Below are 21210 nucleotides of genomic sequence, written 5' to 3'. Positions count from 1 at the left end.
TATTACTAAATATATACTTGTATACATTTTTGAACTGTTGAGAATAATTCTATGCAGGAAATAATTGAACTTAAATAAATACTAATATTGTCCCCCATTTAAGGGTCGAATTATCAAATTTTAGTATAGTATTTGTTAAAGTATATCCCAAAACTTGACCTTGATAGGAAAAGCGTCTTAGGACGAAACTGAGAAACCAGTATCTTATATTAGCTGTTGCTCCATTTTCAGAATTGCACAGTTTAATAAAAAACGAAATCTTAATATTCTAAGTAATTGAATTAATGCCACTTTATAGTTATATAGTTAAAACGATTACAGGAATATTATGTGAGACGATTATCAGCCAAGTGGCAAATAATCGCGTCTTAATATACGAGTATTTAATACAGCTGTACGAGATAACGCATTGATTGTAAAAGTAATTGAAATACAAATCTGATTAACTGTTAATCAGCTTCTTTGGAATTGTCTGTTGAAATCTTTCCTTTCTTCGCGCTTACTTGTAATTATAATCCCCAACACCTTCGACGCACTTTGAACTCTGACCGGTGGCTCGGCTAGACAGTTAGCTTGGATTAGTTGCAGAGCTCGATCGATCAGGAAGTGATGTTCGAGTGGATCGAGAATCGGAATTAATCAGATAATGCGTATACGCACCGTTGCTCTCTGATTAGAAGACAACAGCACAAAGGCAATATTTTGCATAAACTTGCCGCTCGCAACTAACATCTAATTATGATTGCGGCCACTGCCTACTTGCAACTTCCAATTGGCAACTGGCGCCAATAACAACAACCACAACAACAACAACAACAACAGCAGAAGCAGTGGCAACAACAATTTCTAATGCAAAGGAAAGGCGCGTGTGGGCCACTCGAAGGTTTTTCTTTTCTTCACTTTTCGCTTTCCAGTTTTCTTCTATGAACTTGCAACATCGTCGGCGACTGCCGTGGCAGCTGCCTGTTTCACTTTTCTAACATGCTGCTGCCTGCTATTGAATAATGGCAAACGAGTTTTTCTTTGGCGCATCATGGCAACAACACCAACAACAAGCCTTTCTGGAAAAACCAAAGCGCAGCTGAGCCGAGGCATCGGCAGCGGCAGCGACGTCTACGTCGACGGCGGCAGCGGCTGTGACGCGGGTGCCAGGCGGCGCAATGTTGTAATGTTTGTTGTGGATGTTGTTGTTGTTGTTGCTGTTGCTGTTGCTGTTCAATGTACTCTCTCTCTAACTTTTTTTTAGCTAATGCCAGTTGGAACTCATAAGCTAGCTGTTGTTGTTTCTTTTTCTGTTTTCTGCTATGCACAGTGGGAACAACTTCATGAGAACCAGACTAAAAGTGGCCCCCTTTGAAGCCTATTATTGAAAATTAACCAGATTGTTTGTATAGCATGTACTTCCAGAAAAGTCTAAAGGCTAAATGCAGGCGTTACAGACCCCATGGTGTACGATGAGTTGATAGAAATAAGTGTGCGTGCCTGTTGGTCTGTTTGTCCATCTGTTTGACTGTATGATCGTCGAGAACTTTTGAAGCATAACTGCTGGGGACGCCAAACTTGGAATGTTAACTTGGCTCATTCATATGTATATGTACAGAGAAAGTTTGTCCCAAACTATATATAATGTCATTATTTCATATAGCTGTCATAGAAAAGATGGGTAATAAGATCACTCTTCGTAGCATACTTGTTTGTTTATGAAGATATTTTATTAAATAAACATAATCTGAAGTTTCATTACAATCGGTCCACTATATCATATATAGCTCTTATAGTTGCTGTGGTGCAAAAACCAATCTCAGCAGCAACAACTTGTTTGTAAACAGATGTCTTTGGGGTTGGCTAAGAAGGGGAGCTTTCAGTCCAGGGAGGGAGAGAGGGTATGAGAGATGGTTGACCAATATTTATTTAATATTTATTTATACATTATTTATTTTTATTATTTATTTATTATTTATTTATACATTACGATGATCATTTAAAGCGTTGATCTTCAACATTGAATTAACTTATAGAGTCACTTTTATTTTCATCTCATTAGTCTTTTTTACATACAAATGGAGTTCAGTTCTGCAGGAACTAACCTATGTATCTGAAGTGATTCCTGAAAACCTCTATTTCAATTCCCGCATATTCTTGTAACTTCTCATAAACCCATCTTTTCGTACACACCTATGGATTTAAGAGATGCTACGAACAAGTGAATTTGATGAGCTATTAAAGCTTAGATCTCCCTATCACTATGCTAAACGATATTTTGCTCAATTTTCTCACATTTGCGAATACTTGTAAGCTAATGCTGGAGGGATTGCAGGAATTTAGGATTGAAATGTTAATCGCCTTTACTGATCCGAATTTTTTAGCCGAGTGTACACCTTTATGCTGAAAACTTGCCACTGTATCATGTTTTGTCGCTTTTTGTTGTTGTTGTTGTTTTTATTGTTTTTGCAAAGCACATTATTTGCTGATGTTGCTGTTGCTGTTGTTGTTGTTGCCGTTCAAGTTTGCAGCTTTGTATTCCGTAGTCGCTATAATTTCCAGTCCCCAGCCTTCCCATTCCATCCCAACCATCCCAACCATTCCATCCAACCATCCAACTATCCATCCAGCTGTCCATTCGTCCGTAGTTCAATGTTAACGAACTTTTTGCGCTATGAACGAGTTGTTGTTGCTCGTGCTATTGTTGTTGTTGTTGTTGTTGTGTATAGTGTTGTTGTTGTTGTTGTTGTTAGACTTTCACTTATAATGCATTTGGCGACTGTTGCATTTCGCTCTCTAAGCAGCAGCGGCAACAACCAACAACTGCGGCAACAACTGCTGCAGCAACGGCCAAAACTTGTTGTTGTTGTTGTGTGTGAGTGTGTGTGTGTGTGTGTGTGGTTGTTGTTGTTGTTGCTTTTGTTGGTTTGCATGCATTTGTTCAGGCAGTTCAATAACATGTTATGTAAAAAGCATTTTTCCAAACTTATCTTTACCATTGCGGCCGCGACTGTTGCTGCTGTTGCTATTGTTGTTGTTGTTGTTGTTGTAGGCTTTTCTTGAAAATGTTGCACGTCTCTATGCAATTTTTCTTTCTATCTCAGCTGCTGTGGCTCTTGTTGTTGCTGTTGTTGTTGTTGTTGTTGCTCTTGCTGTTAGACATTTTCCCCATTTGCTGTTTTGTTGTAAAATTCGCGTTTGCAGGGCGCTGCTGCTGTTGTTGTTGCTGTTGCTGTTGCTGTTTTATGTTGTAATTCAAATTTCTAATGTTATTGAACTTTAAAAATCCAATAAAAAAATACGAGAGAAGAAAAGAAAGACGTTGCTGCAAACGAAAATTTTGTTATAACCGGAAGCGATGAAGGCAACTAAAAAACTGAAACAATGCAATGCTCTGACTTTGACTTTCTGCATAAATACACACACACACACATATATATATATATATATATATAGACACACACACACACATGGATAAATATGTAATTTTTGTAGCTTCTTCCCCTGCTTGGTTTGCAAATGTATGCTGTTGTTGCTATTGTGGCTCGGCAGCAGAAATAATTTGTAATTAAAATGCTCGATCGCTAGATATGCCATTAGCCATCATTATTATTGTTTTGTTGTTGTTGTTGTTGTGGTTGCTGCTGTCGTTGCACAAAAATTTGCATTGCATGGCGCATCTGTGCAGGTTGCAATGAAAACGAAGACGGCAGACAGCTTGGATTGGAAATGGAAATGCCTCAAGTGGGCGTATATGATAAGCCATGAGAAGGAGGGAGGGCGGGGGCTGGCTGTGGGGCGAGGTCTTCGAGCCATTCACCTGAATCTTAAATCATAACAGAATGCTCTTCTCATTAGTTATTATTTTTTCATTAAACTGAGTTCATTGTTTTAAATATAATTAAATTATTTGAAAACAACAGTTTAAGCTAAAGGCGCTTGTTAAGGAAACCACAAATCAATAGTTTCAAGGACCTGACACATATGTAGCAACAATTGAAGAACGATGAGGAATAATTTTTAGATCTTTAATTTTTCTTCACCTCCAGTAGGAATAACGCTATTGGACCCATTTAAAATGTTTGTAGCTTCAGGAGTAACTGTAGCAGAAACTCAGCATAGATCCGATGGCTGGTGCGATGGCCTTAAAGGTCTTTTGTGTCAGATAACACGTACATTAATAGAACATTTCCCCTCATTTGCGGGTTAATTTGTCAAATCTCACTGCAAATCTGCCCTCTGATTCTTCGCTTTAGCCTCAACGATTTTCTATTGAGTTAAAACGTTCTCTTACATTAAATTGGAGGTGCATTTGGACTAATATTCGACGCTGCGTGTAGCAAAGAAGGGGCAGCAACAACCATTCATTATTTAACAAATACTTCACGAATAGTTCAATTATTAATGCTTTTCCGATATCTCCTTTTCTTTTCAGACCCTAAAAGACTATCGTGGAGCGCTCTACTTGTAAAAGCAAACAGTTTAAACCAAAATAAAAGTTAACCTTTAGCTGAAAAATTAAGTATACGCCTTGTACAACAATTGTGAATTGTACATTTTTTTAAGTGTTTTTCTGCTGTTGCAAAAACAAAATTTAAACATTAACAAACTAAGGACTAAGGCTAAAAAGAACCAACAAAACATATTGAAAACCAAAACGAAACCGTCTCTAAAAAGTGCCTAAAAATCTTATGAAAATCATTTACAAATTTGTGAATACCAGAAATTGGTCCAACCTGAAGTGTGATAAAAATTTAAGCAAGAAAACAAAAACAAAACTTAAACAAGTGACGGCAATTCGTACACAATTTGAACGTCGCAGATAAGGACAAGAAGAAGAAGAAGAAGAACGGAAATAATCTTTCATCCAAAGTGAAACTCTTGGATATCCATATACACATATATAGTATTTTGTAATTCGGAATCGCGTCAAGAAAAGGCAACACGCTGGCAGTTAACGGTATTTGCAGTGCAGGCTTTGCCTTATCAGCGATGCCATTTATCGATGACGCACTGCTCTGGTGTCCCGATAACGATGGTCGTCTTGTCGGAGGTCTAGACCTAGCAACCTGCATGCCGGTAAGTGGCGGATTCCCCCAAAAAACCTCTTCAACTAATCAATTAAATGATTGAATGCAATCGAATTATTTAATTATAAAACTGAAGACTTAGCTATGTATAACCAGACCCATAGGAGCCATTCATCAAATAAACTAGTTGGGTAAAGCAAATCCCGCATATGTACGAAAATCCAAAAAATTCAGACTCTCATTATTGACAAATCTTTTGAAAACAAAACTTAGTCCGAAACAGCGCTTTCTAATTCTCCATTTCATCACTCCCCTTACAGTCCATAATTTTGAAATACTAGACGGTTTTTGTTTGACCTACTTGGATAGAGCCTCTCATTATCTGTCCATATCCATATCATTATCCAGTATCTGGAAGTCAACCCCCAGTGCACGGTTGAAGCCCAGCCTCTAATAACCACATTTTTTCCTGTATTTAAACTTTGCATAACTAAGTGTGGTCTATTGACGATGCAGGCCTATTCCCAAATAAATAATTCGCAAACCAACAACATTTTAGAGAACGTAGCGACTCCAAACTTTACACTTGAGATGGTTAAAGTAAATCATAATTTTTTTATAGACAACATTCGCATTCTATACTAGGAGTTCCCTAAATGGATTTCAAAAACTAAAATTAGAAAACAACATAAATGTATAGAAAAATATTAAAAGTGGCTTAAACAATGCAAATAATACCAATAATAATCAAAATGCAATTGTTTTAAACAATCGACTAACTGTTTTAATAAGCTCTTCCCCAACTTTCGCTTCGCCCCCATTCCACAGGACGAGTCCACGGATAACGGCGAGAATATAACAGGAACAATCGCAGGCGTTGGAAGCACAGGAACAGTCCCCCAAACATCGTCCGCATCAGCCGGCGGAGCGGGAAACGGAATCGGAGCGCAGACGGCCTCGACTCAGGAGCTGAGCGGCTCGGCAGCACGGAATGTGAATGTGGTGGTGGAGCCACTCTGTGGCGGTGACTCATCGGACGAACTCTTCCGCACGCTCTCCGAGAGAGAGATCTCCTTCGAGATCGACAGTCTGCTGTCCGATTTGGCGACCGTCGAAGTCAAAGTCGAAAATGTACATTCCAAAAGCCAAACAGAGAGAAGTTTCAACTTCATTTTTCATCCATTTGTTTTCTTTTTTAATGCGCAACGACAAAGTGTACCGATACATTTGACCGTTATCCATACACAACACACTCTTATGCTTTGCTCTTTCTCTCACTCTTACTCACACACACACACACACACATACATGCAACCATATTGGAATATGTAGTAGAGGGCTGCGTGGTTGCATTCATTTGCTATGGCAAGCGAGCTGCACATTCGATTCGTTTTCAATATCAGGCACCAAAGTGCCAAATGAATGAGTGAATGAATGGCTGACTGAAAAGATTTGATGAAACTCCGGTGGGGATACCGGAAGAAACAGATCATTTAGATTTGTGTTTATTTCTATATCAGCTATATAATATAGTGAGGCAATTTTAAGGAAACTAATTTTAAGGAAACAAAACTCATTAATGCAAGATTTACTTAAGATATCTTTCCAAATAACTAAGTTTTTCCACTTTGAGTGATTTTTGAAGCGAACTCCCCTATGAGAGTTATGTAAAATAATTAGGCAAGGCATGGCGTGTAATAAATTTGTTCTGCGTATGAATAAGACTAGTCTTCATGCTGTTATGTTTCTTATCGGGGTTCATACAGACGAACATGTCTCCCGTTACTATTTTTGTGTTCATACATATATTCACACTTCCAATATAAGTAGAGTAGGCTTATGTACACAAATACCTATATCAGTTGAAGAAAGTGCTTCTATCCGCCTACTGTTACTCCCACAGTATGAATCGGGAATCAAGACAGCACTTGTGTTAATTTGCATTGGAAATTCCTATGGCTTGATCCAGTACTTGCAACATCAAGACATAAGTGGCCATTCATTTATTCATTCAAATGCAAACCGCTAAGACTCACATAACTCAAATGCTTTTGAATGCATTCATGCAGCTCTCTAATATGAATCGTATATTTGATTTATTTTACTATTAATTTTCTATCTTCTTCTCTCGTTTGCTCTTCTCGCCCCCAAATAACAACAACAATTTCTCCCACTTCTTCCTCTCTTCCTTTCACTTCTGCCACTCCTCTCTTCTGCTTCTTCTCTTCTCGTTCCTATGCATATGCTTCCTAGGAGGAGAACAACAACAATGTCATTAGTGCCGCCGATGCCGGCGTTTTGGCCAACGATGGCGACTTCGCAGCCAGCGTCGCCGCCGCCGTCGTTGCCAACGACGACTTGCTAGCCAAAGATAATGCCGCACTCAGTGCCTCCGGCCTCGTTGACTCAGTGGGTGCCACCCTGGCCGATGGCGGCGACCCGCACTCCAGCGCCACCGCCTTGTTGGCCTTCGGCTCAGGCACGGCCGCAGCGGCGTCGGCATCGGCGGCCATTGCTGCAGCAGCGGCTGCCCTCTGCGGGGATATGCTGAACAACAACAGCAACAATGAGTGCTCATCCAAATTGGAGTATGGATTGTTGCAACAACAACAACAGCAACAACAACAGCAACAACAGTTGTCGCCCCACATGGAGCAGCGTTTCGTGAACAGCGCCGCTGCCAATCCGCTGCTGGTGGAGAAGCTGATGTCCAAGTGTCTGAACATTGAGAAACGATTGGACAAGCTGAGCGGTGAGTGCAAATGTGACATTTTTTAACTTTAAAAGAGAAATGATTTATATTAGGGAACAGTGTAAGTGAAACCTGTTTAAAAAACACTTTTTCTGCAACATTCGCGTAATTTAAAAAATTCTTAAATAAACCCATATCCACAGTTTGGGAGTCATTGCATTAAGCATGCATGTTGCCGTAGGTTGATGCCTTGGCTACAGTTTGATGTTTTCTTGTTATGCCTAAAAGCAGGCAACAAAAAGTTTGTATGTACAGTTGAAAGAAGCAATGCAGACAGCATGATGCAATTCTGAAGGGTATGTCTTTGTCTTCGAGTTGCTTATATGATATTCTGATATTCTGGGCAAGTCAGTCCATAGAAGGCGTTAGCTTTGTCGCACCTACTGGGACTTTCAATTACTCCCCCTAGTTTGTTAGGAATTGATCGAAGACTAGTGCAGGCAAGTGGAAAATATCATTCGGGTTGGATTAGCTGGAATGAAATTGTGGGGTTCTTCCAAAAAACTGTATTCATTGCTAAGTAGATTAAAAAAAAAGTGCACTAACGAAGCCTACAATATGTGTAAATTGAAAACGCTCTTAGCCGGACACTAACTGTGTTCTAGAAAAAGTGTGCAACCTTTCTAAAATTGTAAATTCGTGTTCACACAGCAACATTTTAGTGATAATAATTGCCCGATAGACAGATAGATATATACAAAAATAGTGTCTTCTTTTCTCCCTTGTGTAGGCAAGAGGCAGAACTACTTGCTGCGTTTTTAAACTACTTTATTCTAACTTTGATTGTAAGTCATATCATTTCCTCAGTCTACTTATATCAAATGAATCCATTCTGAAATCCAACCGCCCTGCATTACACTTGGCATCACTAAACAATCGAAATTACAGAGCTGAGCTTATTTGCGCGTGAGAGTCGAAACGTTGCAGCCTTTGGCGGCATACCCGCTATAATTGTATCGCGTGCAGCCACCAGCTGGTAAAGCTCTGCTCCCAAGTGGTAGGTTTCTTATCTACCACATGGTGAGTTCGGGTGTCAGCACGCCACCTGTTGGCGATGCTTCTAAGCAAGTGAGTCAAAATATTTCGCCAACTGCCCATTTCCATTTCTGCTTATTTATGAGTCGTCTTTGTGTCCTTTTTTCATTGTCCTTGGGTGGAATAATGAGAAAAGTGATTTATCAACTTCATTGTTTCAGTTGGGGGCTTCAAAATCGTGCAAAAATGGCAGACAGAATATAACTCCAGTTCGCAAAAAGTTGCACTCTTCATGAGGCTGCAAAGTTAGTTCGAGTTTCAGCGTCAAAGCTTGAAGAAGGAAAATTTATGGACATCGACGCCGTATATTGTGTGGCAGCAGCTCAGCAGCCAGCAGCCAGCTGAAGCATGCGTCAATTTAAAATTGATTGTTGCCGACCTGAAGCGGAAAATTTCACGCATTTCAGAGTCAAACAACACATAAAACGGCCAAATCCCGACAGGGTGTGCCCACGTGGCTGCACCGAAGCGCAACTAAGCGGTCCAACCGCCCAAGCAGCAAACATACTCGTAAAACGCGTCTCAGTAGAAGTCGCAATCGCTGTCTGTACACAAATAAACGTCTATTGACACGAGACCCAGACAGCGGCTGGAAGAATGGCGGCGGCGCGGTCGCCACTCAAACACCGCAGACATGAACCTCCAACCACCCACCAACACCACCACCACCACCTACACGCTCCCCAATCCCCAATCCCCACTTCCCACTGGCCAACCCCTCTCCCCCTCCCTCAAGGCACCAGCCAAACAAACTCCCGCTGCGAACCGACACCAACTTCCTTTTCTAAAAACGCCAGACAGACTACAGCGAGGAGCGCGGGCGGCGGCGGCGACGACGGCCATGTTTTTTCGGGTTTCCATGTTTCCTTTACACAGACACACACACACAGACACACACATACACACAAGTGGGTGCACTGCGCAAAATAGTGGGTGTTGTTAGAAAGGGAAACAGAGTACAGTGTAAACTCTCTTGGTCGGCCAATTTTTGTCCGCCCCAGGGGAGTGCCCGCTTAAGGGGATACTTAAATACTTTATTCACCGATCGAATGTTTTTAGAAAAAGAGTCCGCCGAAGAGAGTGTCCGGATAAAAGAGGTGTCCATTAAGGGAGTTTTCACTGTATATTGACAAAAGGCTGCAGCTAGTGAGGGCATAAAGCCCTACTTTCGCGATATATTTCTTATTTTTCTTTGGAAAGAAGCAACACGCATAGTGTTTTTGATAAAATTATGAAAAAATGCCTAAAAAATTCACGATTTATTATTAAGTTAGCTATTAAGATAGCTTAAGTTTGCGTTAAGCTCGACTCATATCCGAAACCATTCTATGCTTTACCTATTGAAGTAATGAGCTTTCAATACAATTTTTTTTGTTTAATTGTAAAATTAAAAAAATATATATATAAATGCTATTTTTTGCACCATCTTCCTTTGGTAATTAATTAATTTTCGATCATAAGTATTTGTTTGTTTAAAGACTGGAGTCGGTCGACTAATTGTTGCATAGAAATATAATTTTTAATATCAGTACCTCTTTATTAATTAAATCATTTCTTCTCTATTGCTCGATAATGCAAGCACTGATACTATATTTGATGTGCGTGTTCATTAAAAAAAAAACACAAACATTTGCGATCAAGTATGTCGATTCAATATCATTACTATTCGACAATTTATTTCTTTCTTTATTTTATTTCGACACTTTAGCAGAAATTTCATTTTCAAAACTCCATTTTCGATTCCTTAACAACACCTAATTCTTTGGCGCGTTTCCTTTTCTTTCATTTCATTCATTCAGTACATTTGAATACTTTTCCATGTCATGTACTTATTTTTTCAGGTGTAGGGCATCAGGGAAACATTAGAGGGCGACATTCGAGTGAGTCAGGGATGGGTTGCGGGTGCGCGCGCATGAAGCCAAGTCAGACACAAATACATCCATCGAAACGCTCGTCTAAGTCCACCCCCTCATGGGGCCCGTCGGCCCCCCTTCCAGGGCCAGACGCGCCGTCTGTGAGGTCAATAAATTTTGCGTGTGGAAATTGTGAGCTCAAGGTCAAAAGGATATTGCCTTGCGGCTGTGGGCGGCAACCGAAAGCGGCCGTAGGAAATGTTTGGGCGGCTGATATATTTAAACCAAGTTGTGGGTGTGTGTGTGTGTGTGTGGGTATGTGGGTGGGTGGCGCACAGACAAAATGGCGGCCCACGCCACCAGCACGGACTTTGGGTGTCGCCATTTTGTTGGTGCGTGTGTGCGTGTCTCTGAATCTGAATCCAGACGAAACTGAAACTGAAAACGAAAACGACGTCGCCGTTGACGCCGGCAGCAGAGTCGAGTCGGCGCAGCCTATAAAGGCACGGGTTTTATGGGCTTCATGTGCCGTAAACAACAACAACAACAACAGCAATGAGGACGACGGCGGCTGGTCCTTTCCGGCAATGAACGCCAGCCGTAACCTTGAACTTGAAAATGTTCGTCGAAGTTCAAACGCACGAAGAAAACAGAAATACAACAGCCTTCCAAAAACGAATAGAAAGAAAGGAATGGAGGAAGGAAGGAAGGAGTGCAGGAGTGGAGGAAGGTTGGTTTCATTGGTTAGTTGTTTGGCTGACAGGCGTTAGACGCTCTTGGCTGGGGTTTTTTTGGGTTCAAATGAACTTTAATTCTCAAGGATATTTTGTGCGATTGAGCGCCTGCAAGGTTGGGTGCAGGACTACGGACTACTGTCCAATCATGCCGTTGACATTGTCGTCAACGCGACCGGCGTCGGCGTCGGCGGTTTCTAGCGTTTTCTGACGGGTTGGAGATGCTGGCGTCGGCTGCAAAGATTGTTCACTTTTTCGAGTTCAGCACAGTCCAAGGTTCTTTTGTGGCAGTCGCCCGCCCCTTCGCCCCCCTCCTCCTCCACTCTACAGCAATTGCCACTGCTATTAATGTCAAGGGGTTCGACTTGAACGCTTGAAAAGTGCGTTTGTTGGTTCCTCCGTCGCTGCGACTCAGACTGTGGCTGTTTCAGTGGCTGTGGCTTTGTTGGCCGCTCACTTGTTCAACGATTATTTTATTTATTTGATTACGTTTTTGCAATTTTCTATTCTCGATCGACGATCGTTGAGCTCATGGCTATAAGAGCGCCGTGCGCCGTGCACGCATTTCTTGGCTCGCACCAACACTCCCCAATCACCCCCTACACCCTCCCCTATTGCCGACGATCTTGTCCGCCTCTGGCGCGATTTGAATTTCAAATCATGTCGCGGCTTTTCAAAATGTGCGTTGTTATAGCCAAATCAGGATTTCTGCGTGCTCTGGCAACAACACCAACAACACCAACAACACTAACAGCAACAACAACAATCGGTAAACGACAATTACAACTATAACAACAACAATAAACGATGTCAGGGGCGTTCATTTGTCCATTGCCAGCCAGCCAGCCAGCCAGCTAGCTAGCCAGTCAGTTAGCTAGTCAGAGAAGAGGGGTTATGTGGGTCGGGGGAGGAGGAGGGGCGGGGGGTAGGTGAGCGAATGGCCGCTCGTCACTGTCACCGTCAAAGCGACTAACAACAAGCGCCAAGCGTTTAACGCCAAAACGCCAAACATTTTCAAAATAGAGATGGGTGCGTGACAAAAATGCAGTAGTTGGAGATGGGGGAAAAGATTCTTCCTAATTTCTTCCCCTCCTCAGGAGTTACATTCATGTACACATCAAATATTCTTTGGACATGCTTGTGAAGGATTAGGAAATGTTTAGATCGTCTAGATTCAAATAAAAAGTAAACGAAATCAATTGAGATAAGTAGTACGTGAGTAGTTACACGCATTATAACTAAGAAAATGTGAAAGGAAACCTTAAAATAATAAGTACTAATAATATACAGGGAAAACTCCCTTAATGGACACCTCTTTTATCCGGACACTATCTTCGGCGGACACTTTTTCTAAAACATTCGAAAACTGTAATAAGAAAAGTATTACGAGCGCGAGTCTTTAAAAGCGTGGAAACCTATTCAGTTTAAATATTTTTTGGTTAATAATATTAACAGAACTTTATAGCATTCCCCAACTTGTACCCTGGATTCAGACATAACTTCTCAAAATCATAGTATGTAGCTATTTAGAACGACTGCTGACTTTTAACAAAATCTTTCTCCCGTTGGATCAAGCTTTGGTTCCATATGCATTTTACAATATTTAATTTATGTATTAATAAATCGTAAATCCTTCTAAAAATTTACTTGTAGTATGGCTAATTTTGTGTAAGGGTTAAGGGTATACCCTCTTGGGTTCTTGGTCGATATGACAAGACAGAAGATGTAGCCATCGAGCGGCATTTATTGAATTACCAATAGCTTCCGTTATTTTTGAATTTGTTTTTTTGTGGGCTTGGATGCCAAGTATTTGAGTTGGTTCCACTATTGGTGCTAGCCTGTCATTGAGTTTTCGCAAATCACGCTCACGCGCCCATCTCTATCTGTCGCTGCCGCTGGCAATGCGTTTCAATGCGTTCGTTCTGCTGCATTTCCAATGCACTTTGCAATTTTGTTGATTGGTTTGGCATTTGTGCTGTTTTATCTAAGCACACACACACACACACACACACACACACACATATACACACTTATCTAAAATTGTTTTGTTGGCACAAACAAAAAAACAAACAGACAGAGAGACAAAGTTTTTGACCACTGAGTTCAAGTTTTAACGGATATTATTTGCTGCCACTGCTAGTGCTGTAATTGTTGTTGTTGTTGTTGCTGTTGTTGTTGTTGTTCGCATTTTGGCCAAAACCATTTGTGCTCGTGTATGTTCGCATTTTCGCGTTTTCACGGGAGCGCCTCGTTATGGCGCTTGTCGTGTCTTTTGTACTGCAAATGAAGTCATTATCTGCGCCATTTTGTCATATTGATTAATGGCTTATTGTCAGTCTGATGAAAAGTTTAATTAGTTTCTGTAAATAATGGCCAATAGACACAACAACCACTGCAGCAATATGGCCAGAATCAAAAGTTGGCGCATTGGGTTGGGCTTTCAATTTGGCAGATGGCATTGGGAGGTGAGATTTTATTGGTAAATAAAATATGAAATTACAAGTATAGAACAATGCTGCTTATTTTATGTTATGTTTATGATCATATTTTTGTTTGAAATCTACAAATGGATTTGTGCTTAAACAAAAAATATGGGGCTATTTTTAATACAAAAGTTTTAAAAATACATTAACAAGTACTATCGAATTCCAGTGAGCTCTTTCTACTACAATCATTTTTAAGAAAAAGGTTTCTTTCCACATATTCTTCAACTAGCAATTGCAACTGCAAAGGCGACACTCATCAGACGATGCTATAAATAACTAGCTGTCATATCTTAGGAAAGGAAACACAAATACAAATTTCCCTCACTTTCTGCTTTTAACTTACCTTTTCTGGTTTCAACTTAACCTCAACTTTGCGAATTGTGGGGTCATTTGCTTGACCTAGCTGGCTCCCTCTTGTAACAACCGCTTCAAATTCAATATTCGTATACACACTCTCACTCTCTCTCACACACACTCGCACGCACGCACACACACACACACGCACACACACACGCTTTGAAAAACATGTTGTCCTAATTGCACTGTAACCCATTAACACGCTACAGCAACAACAAGTTGGGCACTCATTGTTGTTGGCTGCCATGAAAGGAGAGCCAAACTGTCATTGTTGTTGTTGTTGTTGCTTTTGCTGTTGTAGTGCAAAAATTTTCACCTTCACCCCAAACAACAAAACTGAAATGCAAAGCAGAGACACAAACATGCACTCAGATGTGTGTGTGTGTGTGTGTGTGAACTAAAACAATAATAACTGTGCATAGGAGAAGAGATATGCAGTCGCATTTTCTCTTTATGCGATTACAACGAACACGGACGAATGTGGTGGCGGCAGTGCCAGCTAACTAATGAAAACAAAATGCATGTCGATTTTCCATATGAAAAGCGTGAAGCAGAAAAGCAACTGCAACTGCAACAACAACAACACCAAAACTATAATGCGATATGAGCTAGTGGCACATTCGATTGTTGTTGCTGCTGCCGTTGTTTTTGTGATTGTTTTTGTTTTTGTTGTTGGCATGCAACACATTTCGATGTTCCCATTTCCTTTATTGTTGACCAGGGCTGGCAAATTACAATAACAATTCCGAAGCAAACCGAAACATTTCTCGAATTGGCATCAGTATTATATTGGCATTGTAATCAAATGTAAAGCCATTCGGTCCCCACCCTTTATCAGAATCAATGTTCAAAAACATCATCTGAGTCAAAATGTAAGACAAGAAAAAGGATCCCTCTAACGTGCTATACATTTTGTGATACGTACATTTATCATTATAAAGTGAAAAGAGGCATATAGGAAACAGAATGTGGCACTCAAATTTGTAAAAAAAAAAGGGGCGACATAAATTCATAAACATTATTGAATGACAATTGTAACATTTTTGGCCCAATTATGAATGTCTATGGCTTTTTAAAATTCTAAATATTTTATGGTCTACTGATTACTGTATTATGAAATATGTATAGTTGCAAAAGTCTACTAAAAAAGACAGACATAAAGCAAAGCACAAAAAGTGACTCGATATATTATATATTTTATTGATTTAATTAAATATCCAATCAATAATTCAGTAAATTGTTCATATGGTCATAAATATTGCTCATACGCCCTGTAAGCTTGCATAGCTCGCAATCAATCTCGTTTATTAAAAATAAAAGTAAATATTTGATCTTATTAGACAAGAATTTTATTTCTCTAAGACCTAGGATATTAAGCTTTCTCGACTTCGCATACACAAAAGCCAGTCTCCATCAAATAAATCCTTTCAAAATCAGCCAATTGGCATCCTAACTTAAGCTAGCTTTAACATCGTTCCCATGAAGCCCCACCTTTTCCTATTCCTAGTTCTGCATTGTGTTTCATCCCTGGCTGTGAGCGCCAAGCTGCCGGCTGCCCCATCGCCTGCCTTCTGCCAGCCTGCCCGAGCAGTTCAAAGCATGGCCAACAAACTGAACAAATGAACTGAAACTGAAAACTGAGTGGGGAACAAACAGGCAGTCAGACAGTCAAACAGTCAGACAGACAGTCGCAGTTGCGGCGCAGTCAGCTCGTTTGCTTGATTGCATTAGAGCGTGTGCCGTCGACGTTGGCATCGCATCTTATTATAAAGCAACGAGTAGAACACTGAAGTCTCGCCAGCCCGACTCGAATATACCCTGAGCTGGCCACATGTGCTACATATGTTGCACCTATCGTTTCATTAGCGACTATATCTTTTTAAACAGAAAGTTGTTCGGATTATGTGAGATTTTTGAACGGATCGTTCGTTTGTTAAGTATATACATACATACATATATGAATATCACATACGAACAAACACATACTATACATGTGTGTTCTTATATCACGCCTTTCTAGTAAGCCTTTTCATCCTTTCGGTGCAGGGTGCAGAAATGAAAGAAAAGGCGGCAGCAGAAGCTGCGGCCGAGGCAGCGTCAAACGTCGTCGACGGATGATACAACCTTACAAAAAAAAACAAAACAACAACAACAAAATCTCTCAGTCAGTTTTGGTTGGCTTTGAATGTTTAGCGCGCTGAACTTGTCTTGCGACAAACAAGCGAGCGACGACACAAACACACACACAAACACACTCATACGCGAACACACTTACCCGCAGTGTGTGCTCTCCCATACAAGTGCATGCAGTTGGGGCTAGATGGCGCAGCGCGAGAGCAAGCAGTACACTAACACACAAATACAATGATAGCTTTATTTTTGCTTTGACGTTTCGCTCTACTCTACGTCCCGCTTGTTTTGCTATACTCACCTCACCACACCAAGCAACCCCACCACACCCCACCCCACCCCACCACTCCACTCTACACCAATGCTCTGCCTCTGGGGCTCTGCTCTGTAGCGTAGCGTGTGGTATGCAGCCTTGAATTAGTTCGCTGCACTCGCGTGACGTTATGTATGTGAGTCTGTACATATATGTGTGTGTGTGTGTGTGCATGTATAACAGCAGCATGCACAAACGTACAAACATATTTATGTATATATGTACGAGTATACTTGTGTAGACGGGCAAAGCAAGCGGGCATGCGAATGTGTGTACGAGTGCGAAAGCCCCCTTTTCCCCCACGACTTAGAAGCGCATCACCAACGTTGTCACCGTCGCCGTCACCGCTAGCGTCGCGGCTATTTGGCTGTTGTTGTTGCCATTTTGCTTTCATTGGCGCGCGGCACTCACATACTCGTACACACACAAACACACTACTGAAATGTATGAGACTATTTTTTTTTTGTGTTCCCATATACGTTTGTTGCTTGCGCATTTGTTTGAATATCCATTTTCCGTCTTCAGCAAACATTTCTCGATTTTCAATTCCTGCGCTGTAAATAATATTTTATCTCGTAACATGCTAGTCAACCCTGATTTCAACGCCCATCTCCCCGTCCCGTTCCCATTCAAATGCATTGCCCCTAATTAGCATCTCCTGTCAGTCAAACGACGATGGCAACGGCGACGTGGACGTCGGCAGCAACAGAAAAATTCACGCACTCCTACACTTTCCACATATTTTTTTTTTGCCATAATCTGTCATCTGCCGTGCCATATTGCGTGTCTAGCCTTCTGATCGTGCCGACGACGTGCGTACACCTACACGCATACATAGACACATATACACAGACCCATCTATATACATATATGTTTGTGTGCATTAGTATGCTTATGTACAAGTGTGTATTTATGAAAACGGATATGCATGATAGACGTCTGTTCTGAGCGATTCCCACTAAATTCGAATGCAATAAATTCGATGAAAATATCTGTTATTTCGCTGAAAATGAGCAAAGCGGAAAAGTATGTCAGAGAGCTGCAGAGAGCCCCTTAAATGCAAGCTATTTGATAATTGACGGTAATTAAACGAACTCTTTGACTCCCAAAGTACACATCCGATATCGATATTATTCAATTATTATACACATAGTATGTATGCATGTATGTTTGTGGTTATAAGAAATTCAGAAGACCCTACCTTTCCAAATTTGATAATAGCGGACAACGGAAACAATTTTGTATGGTTGCCTGTTCTTAGAGAACTTTCGGATTGCCAGAACTGTTGCGGTTTGGAACTACAGTTGTCACGGTTAGTCTGACTTTTGAATTTCTTGTAGCCGCCCTTTAAACATAGTTCAGGTTTACCAATCATCATGCTTTTATTTATCCTTCGGGAACAGGCAATTAGCAATGAAATGTATTGTTTTGCTAGGCGCTTGATCTATTTCGATGAAAGACATACTGGACTTGTGTGCAATGGAGACTAGTAACCTAATAACCATGAGATTGTTCAATTTTAAGAGTTTCTGGAAAACAACTTGAAAAACTAATATATTTGATGAACCTGAACTTTGACTCATGACTCATGTGATGTCTGATTCATTGGGGCATTCGGGATACGATTATGTGTAAAGTAAATCTAAAAGTTTCTCCTTCATCTATTCGAGGTAAAGAAAATCATTTCCCACTCAAGATTTCATGACAAGTTTATCGTAATACTTATGTAACAGTTGAAAGAACTTACGGTAAGCAAGGTTGCTAAAAGTTCTTCTACGTTAGCTATTGTACAGATTTGTTTATACACAAACAGCTATATACCTATATGTATGTATTTGTGAACAAAATGTGCACCCATAACTGCAACACTAATGCTGGCCAAGCGGCGGTATTCAGATCAACAGTCAGCCATATAGATACTGTCCTTCAAAATTTATAAACAGACGCGAAAAATGAAAGCGAAATTGCATGCGTAAGAAGACAAAGAAGAAGAGCGCTGCAATGACAACAACAAGAACAACAACAATAGGGGCAACTACAATGTCAACCGTAAGGCAACTGCAAAAATATTAGGCGGATATGAGACTACGAGGCGTGCATCTATAATCCGATTCAATATACATAAATATTTATGGGCAACAGGAACCAGAAGCAGAGGCGCCTCCAACAGATCGAGTTACTCCAAGAGGAGCAAGAATGAGTCACGATCATTAACTGAGATTTATTTTACTGCAATCGGAGCTCAGGCTCACTTATATTTGTTACCGATATTATGTGGAGGATGTGTGGATTGAATTTCAAAGCAATCGGATAGCAATTTTAACAAAATTTCTTAGAATAATAGATCGTTGAGAGTTCCGTTCCGTTTTATAGAAAGGTTTTCGGCCCACTTCCTAGACTCACTTGTTCCTGTTCCAGATATTAAATAAACTTGTGGTTGTTTTTACTCCGAAATGATTCAAATTTTGAATGTGTTGGAAGCATAGGTCATAAAATAAAGATTGGCTTCAGAATGTTCTTACAACAAAATCCAGAGAAAGATTCGTTGTTCCTAATAGCAATGTTATTCAAATTTCTTGTAATAAGAATTCGTATGCAGAATTGCAATCGCAAATATACTCGTATAGTTTTATGTGTTATTTTAATCTTTGAATGAAGGGAATTATAGAGCACTAATATTATTACAATTAGAAATAAAAATATAATGCTGATACAATCGAAGTTGGCAATGAAATTTTCAAAGCCTTTAAAAAAGAAGCTTTAAAATATATTTAAAATTTTGGACACACTAGTGGTAATAATGGATATGACAAATTTTCAGCAGTTCTAAAAAAAAACTTACCTGTTGACAAATTTCTGGCCATTTGGCCAACTCGATGACTTTTCAGATCCGCAAATTTTTCAAATCATTTGGCCGGCCGGTTGGTCGCTCACTCGTTCACTCGTTCAATCGTTCAGTCGTTCGTTCGCTCGCTCTCTCACTTACTCGCTAGTGTTCGTAGCAACAAATAGATAGATGCATACATGCATACATGCATACATACATACATGCATACATACATATATATGTGCATATTTTAGAATGTAATTGTGCATCTGGCCTAGACCTAGAAAAGGAAATTTTGTTGCTATTATTATTACTCGCTCGTTGTAGTTGTCGTCGTCGTCGTCGTCATTGTTGTTGTTGTTGTTGTTGGCAGCTATTACGAGCACAAGTTGTTGTGTGCACGTGTGTGCAAGAGTGTGTGTGTGCGTATGGATGTGTGTGTGTGTGTGCGTGCATTGCATGCAGTTTGTTGTTTCTGTGCACAGCACTCATTATTTGTTCTCCTTCCTCGCAAATTAAAAATATGCCTAAGCAAATAAAATGCATTCAGTACCCATACATACATACATACGAGTATATCCGTGTGCGTGTGCTTGTGTATGTGTGTGTGTAATTGTGCGTTAGTTGTTTCCCATAATGGGTGTCTATGACATGTGACTTAATTAAATTAGAGCTGCAAAGGAATGGTGCATTTGAAATTGATTTCGGGCATAAACAAAAGAGATCGTGTCCGACGGTAAAATACACTGTACATTTATGAAGAAGACCGATTTGAATAAAATTGCAAATTACGTGTGTATTTAAAGTTCAGCCGAGGTGGAAATTGTGGACAGTATTGAGAAAATTTAAAAGCGGGGGAAGGGGAGAATAGTATTAAAATCAAGATTAATCTCGTGTTGTCTAGAGACTAGGAGAGTCTGCACATCTATGTAGCTTCGTCAATGTGGACGCAACCGTTTCCGAGACGGACAGAAATGTCTGGGTTAATAGACATTCATGGGCATACTTTCCGCAAATACCTATGATACGCTCTGGGGCTACAGGGTATACGAATGCATTGCCATAACTTATCATATCTAGCAGTTGCTTATTATATAACAATTATCAGCTTGGAACTCTCCTATTCCAATGATGTCATCATTATCATATGCATTCGCTGCAGGAAACAAAAGTGAGAGTTCAATGTGTCAACGAACCTTTCTGTAATCACTCAACCACAATGTTTATCTAACAATTTCTGTATATTTTGTGCTCCTCTATCTAATTTCTAATTTTGCAGTTGCGATAAACCAAGTGTTATCTATTAAATTTGTGTGTGTGTATTCAGATACTACCCAAAAGATAACCTTCTTGTAGGCTTATGTTTTGGCAACTAAAATAAATATTTAAATACGTACATTTGCATGTAAAGTTTGATAATGTCTAATAAATAAATGTTATTGCAAATCCTTATTAAAAACAGAACTTAGCAAACATGAAGCTGTGGTCGGACAGGCAAACAATTTGTACAAACATGTATTCAAACTTCAGAATGTTCTTAATAAACTTAATTTATTCGCAGTGCAGAATAAAATAAATGATTACAAAAGTAATAAATTGCAAGGAAGGAGACTTTGAATAACAATAAATATAAGAGACTTATCCTTACTTTCCTAACAACACATGAAGTAATACAATAAATCATCCACTTATCGAACTTCAAAATGATTAT

At 40.1% G+C, this 21210-nt stretch overlaps 1 protein-coding gene across 1 annotated transcript in view; it reads left to right on the top strand.

The window, feature by feature from the left end:
• The first annotated feature begins 4460 nt into the window (after positions 1 to 4460).
• Positions 4461 to 21210, top strand: part of LOC115632281 (ecdysone-induced protein 74EF) — a 52782-nt gene continuing 36032 nt past the window's right edge. Inside the window, exons 1-3 of the mRNA XM_030529370.1 lie at positions 4461 to 5061; positions 5841 to 6143; positions 7266 to 7764. Of these exons, the coding sequence (XP_030385230.1) occupies positions 4975 to 5061; positions 5841 to 6143; positions 7266 to 7764 (889 nt within the window). The 5' untranslated portion in view covers positions 4461 to 4974. The remainder of the gene's footprint in view (positions 5062 to 5840; positions 6144 to 7265; positions 7765 to 21210) is intronic.

Source organism: Scaptodrosophila lebanonensis, unplaced genomic scaffold, assembly GCF_003285725.1.
Source record: "Scaptodrosophila lebanonensis strain 11010-0011.00,11010-0021.00 unplaced genomic scaffold, SlebRS2 tig00001415-arrow-pilon, whole genome shotgun sequence".
Classification (NCBI taxonomy): Eukaryota; Metazoa; Arthropoda; class Insecta; order Diptera; family Drosophilidae; genus Scaptodrosophila; species Scaptodrosophila lebanonensis.
Note: the sequence above shows the minus strand (reverse complement) of the source record. Positions and strands in the feature narration are given on the sequence as shown.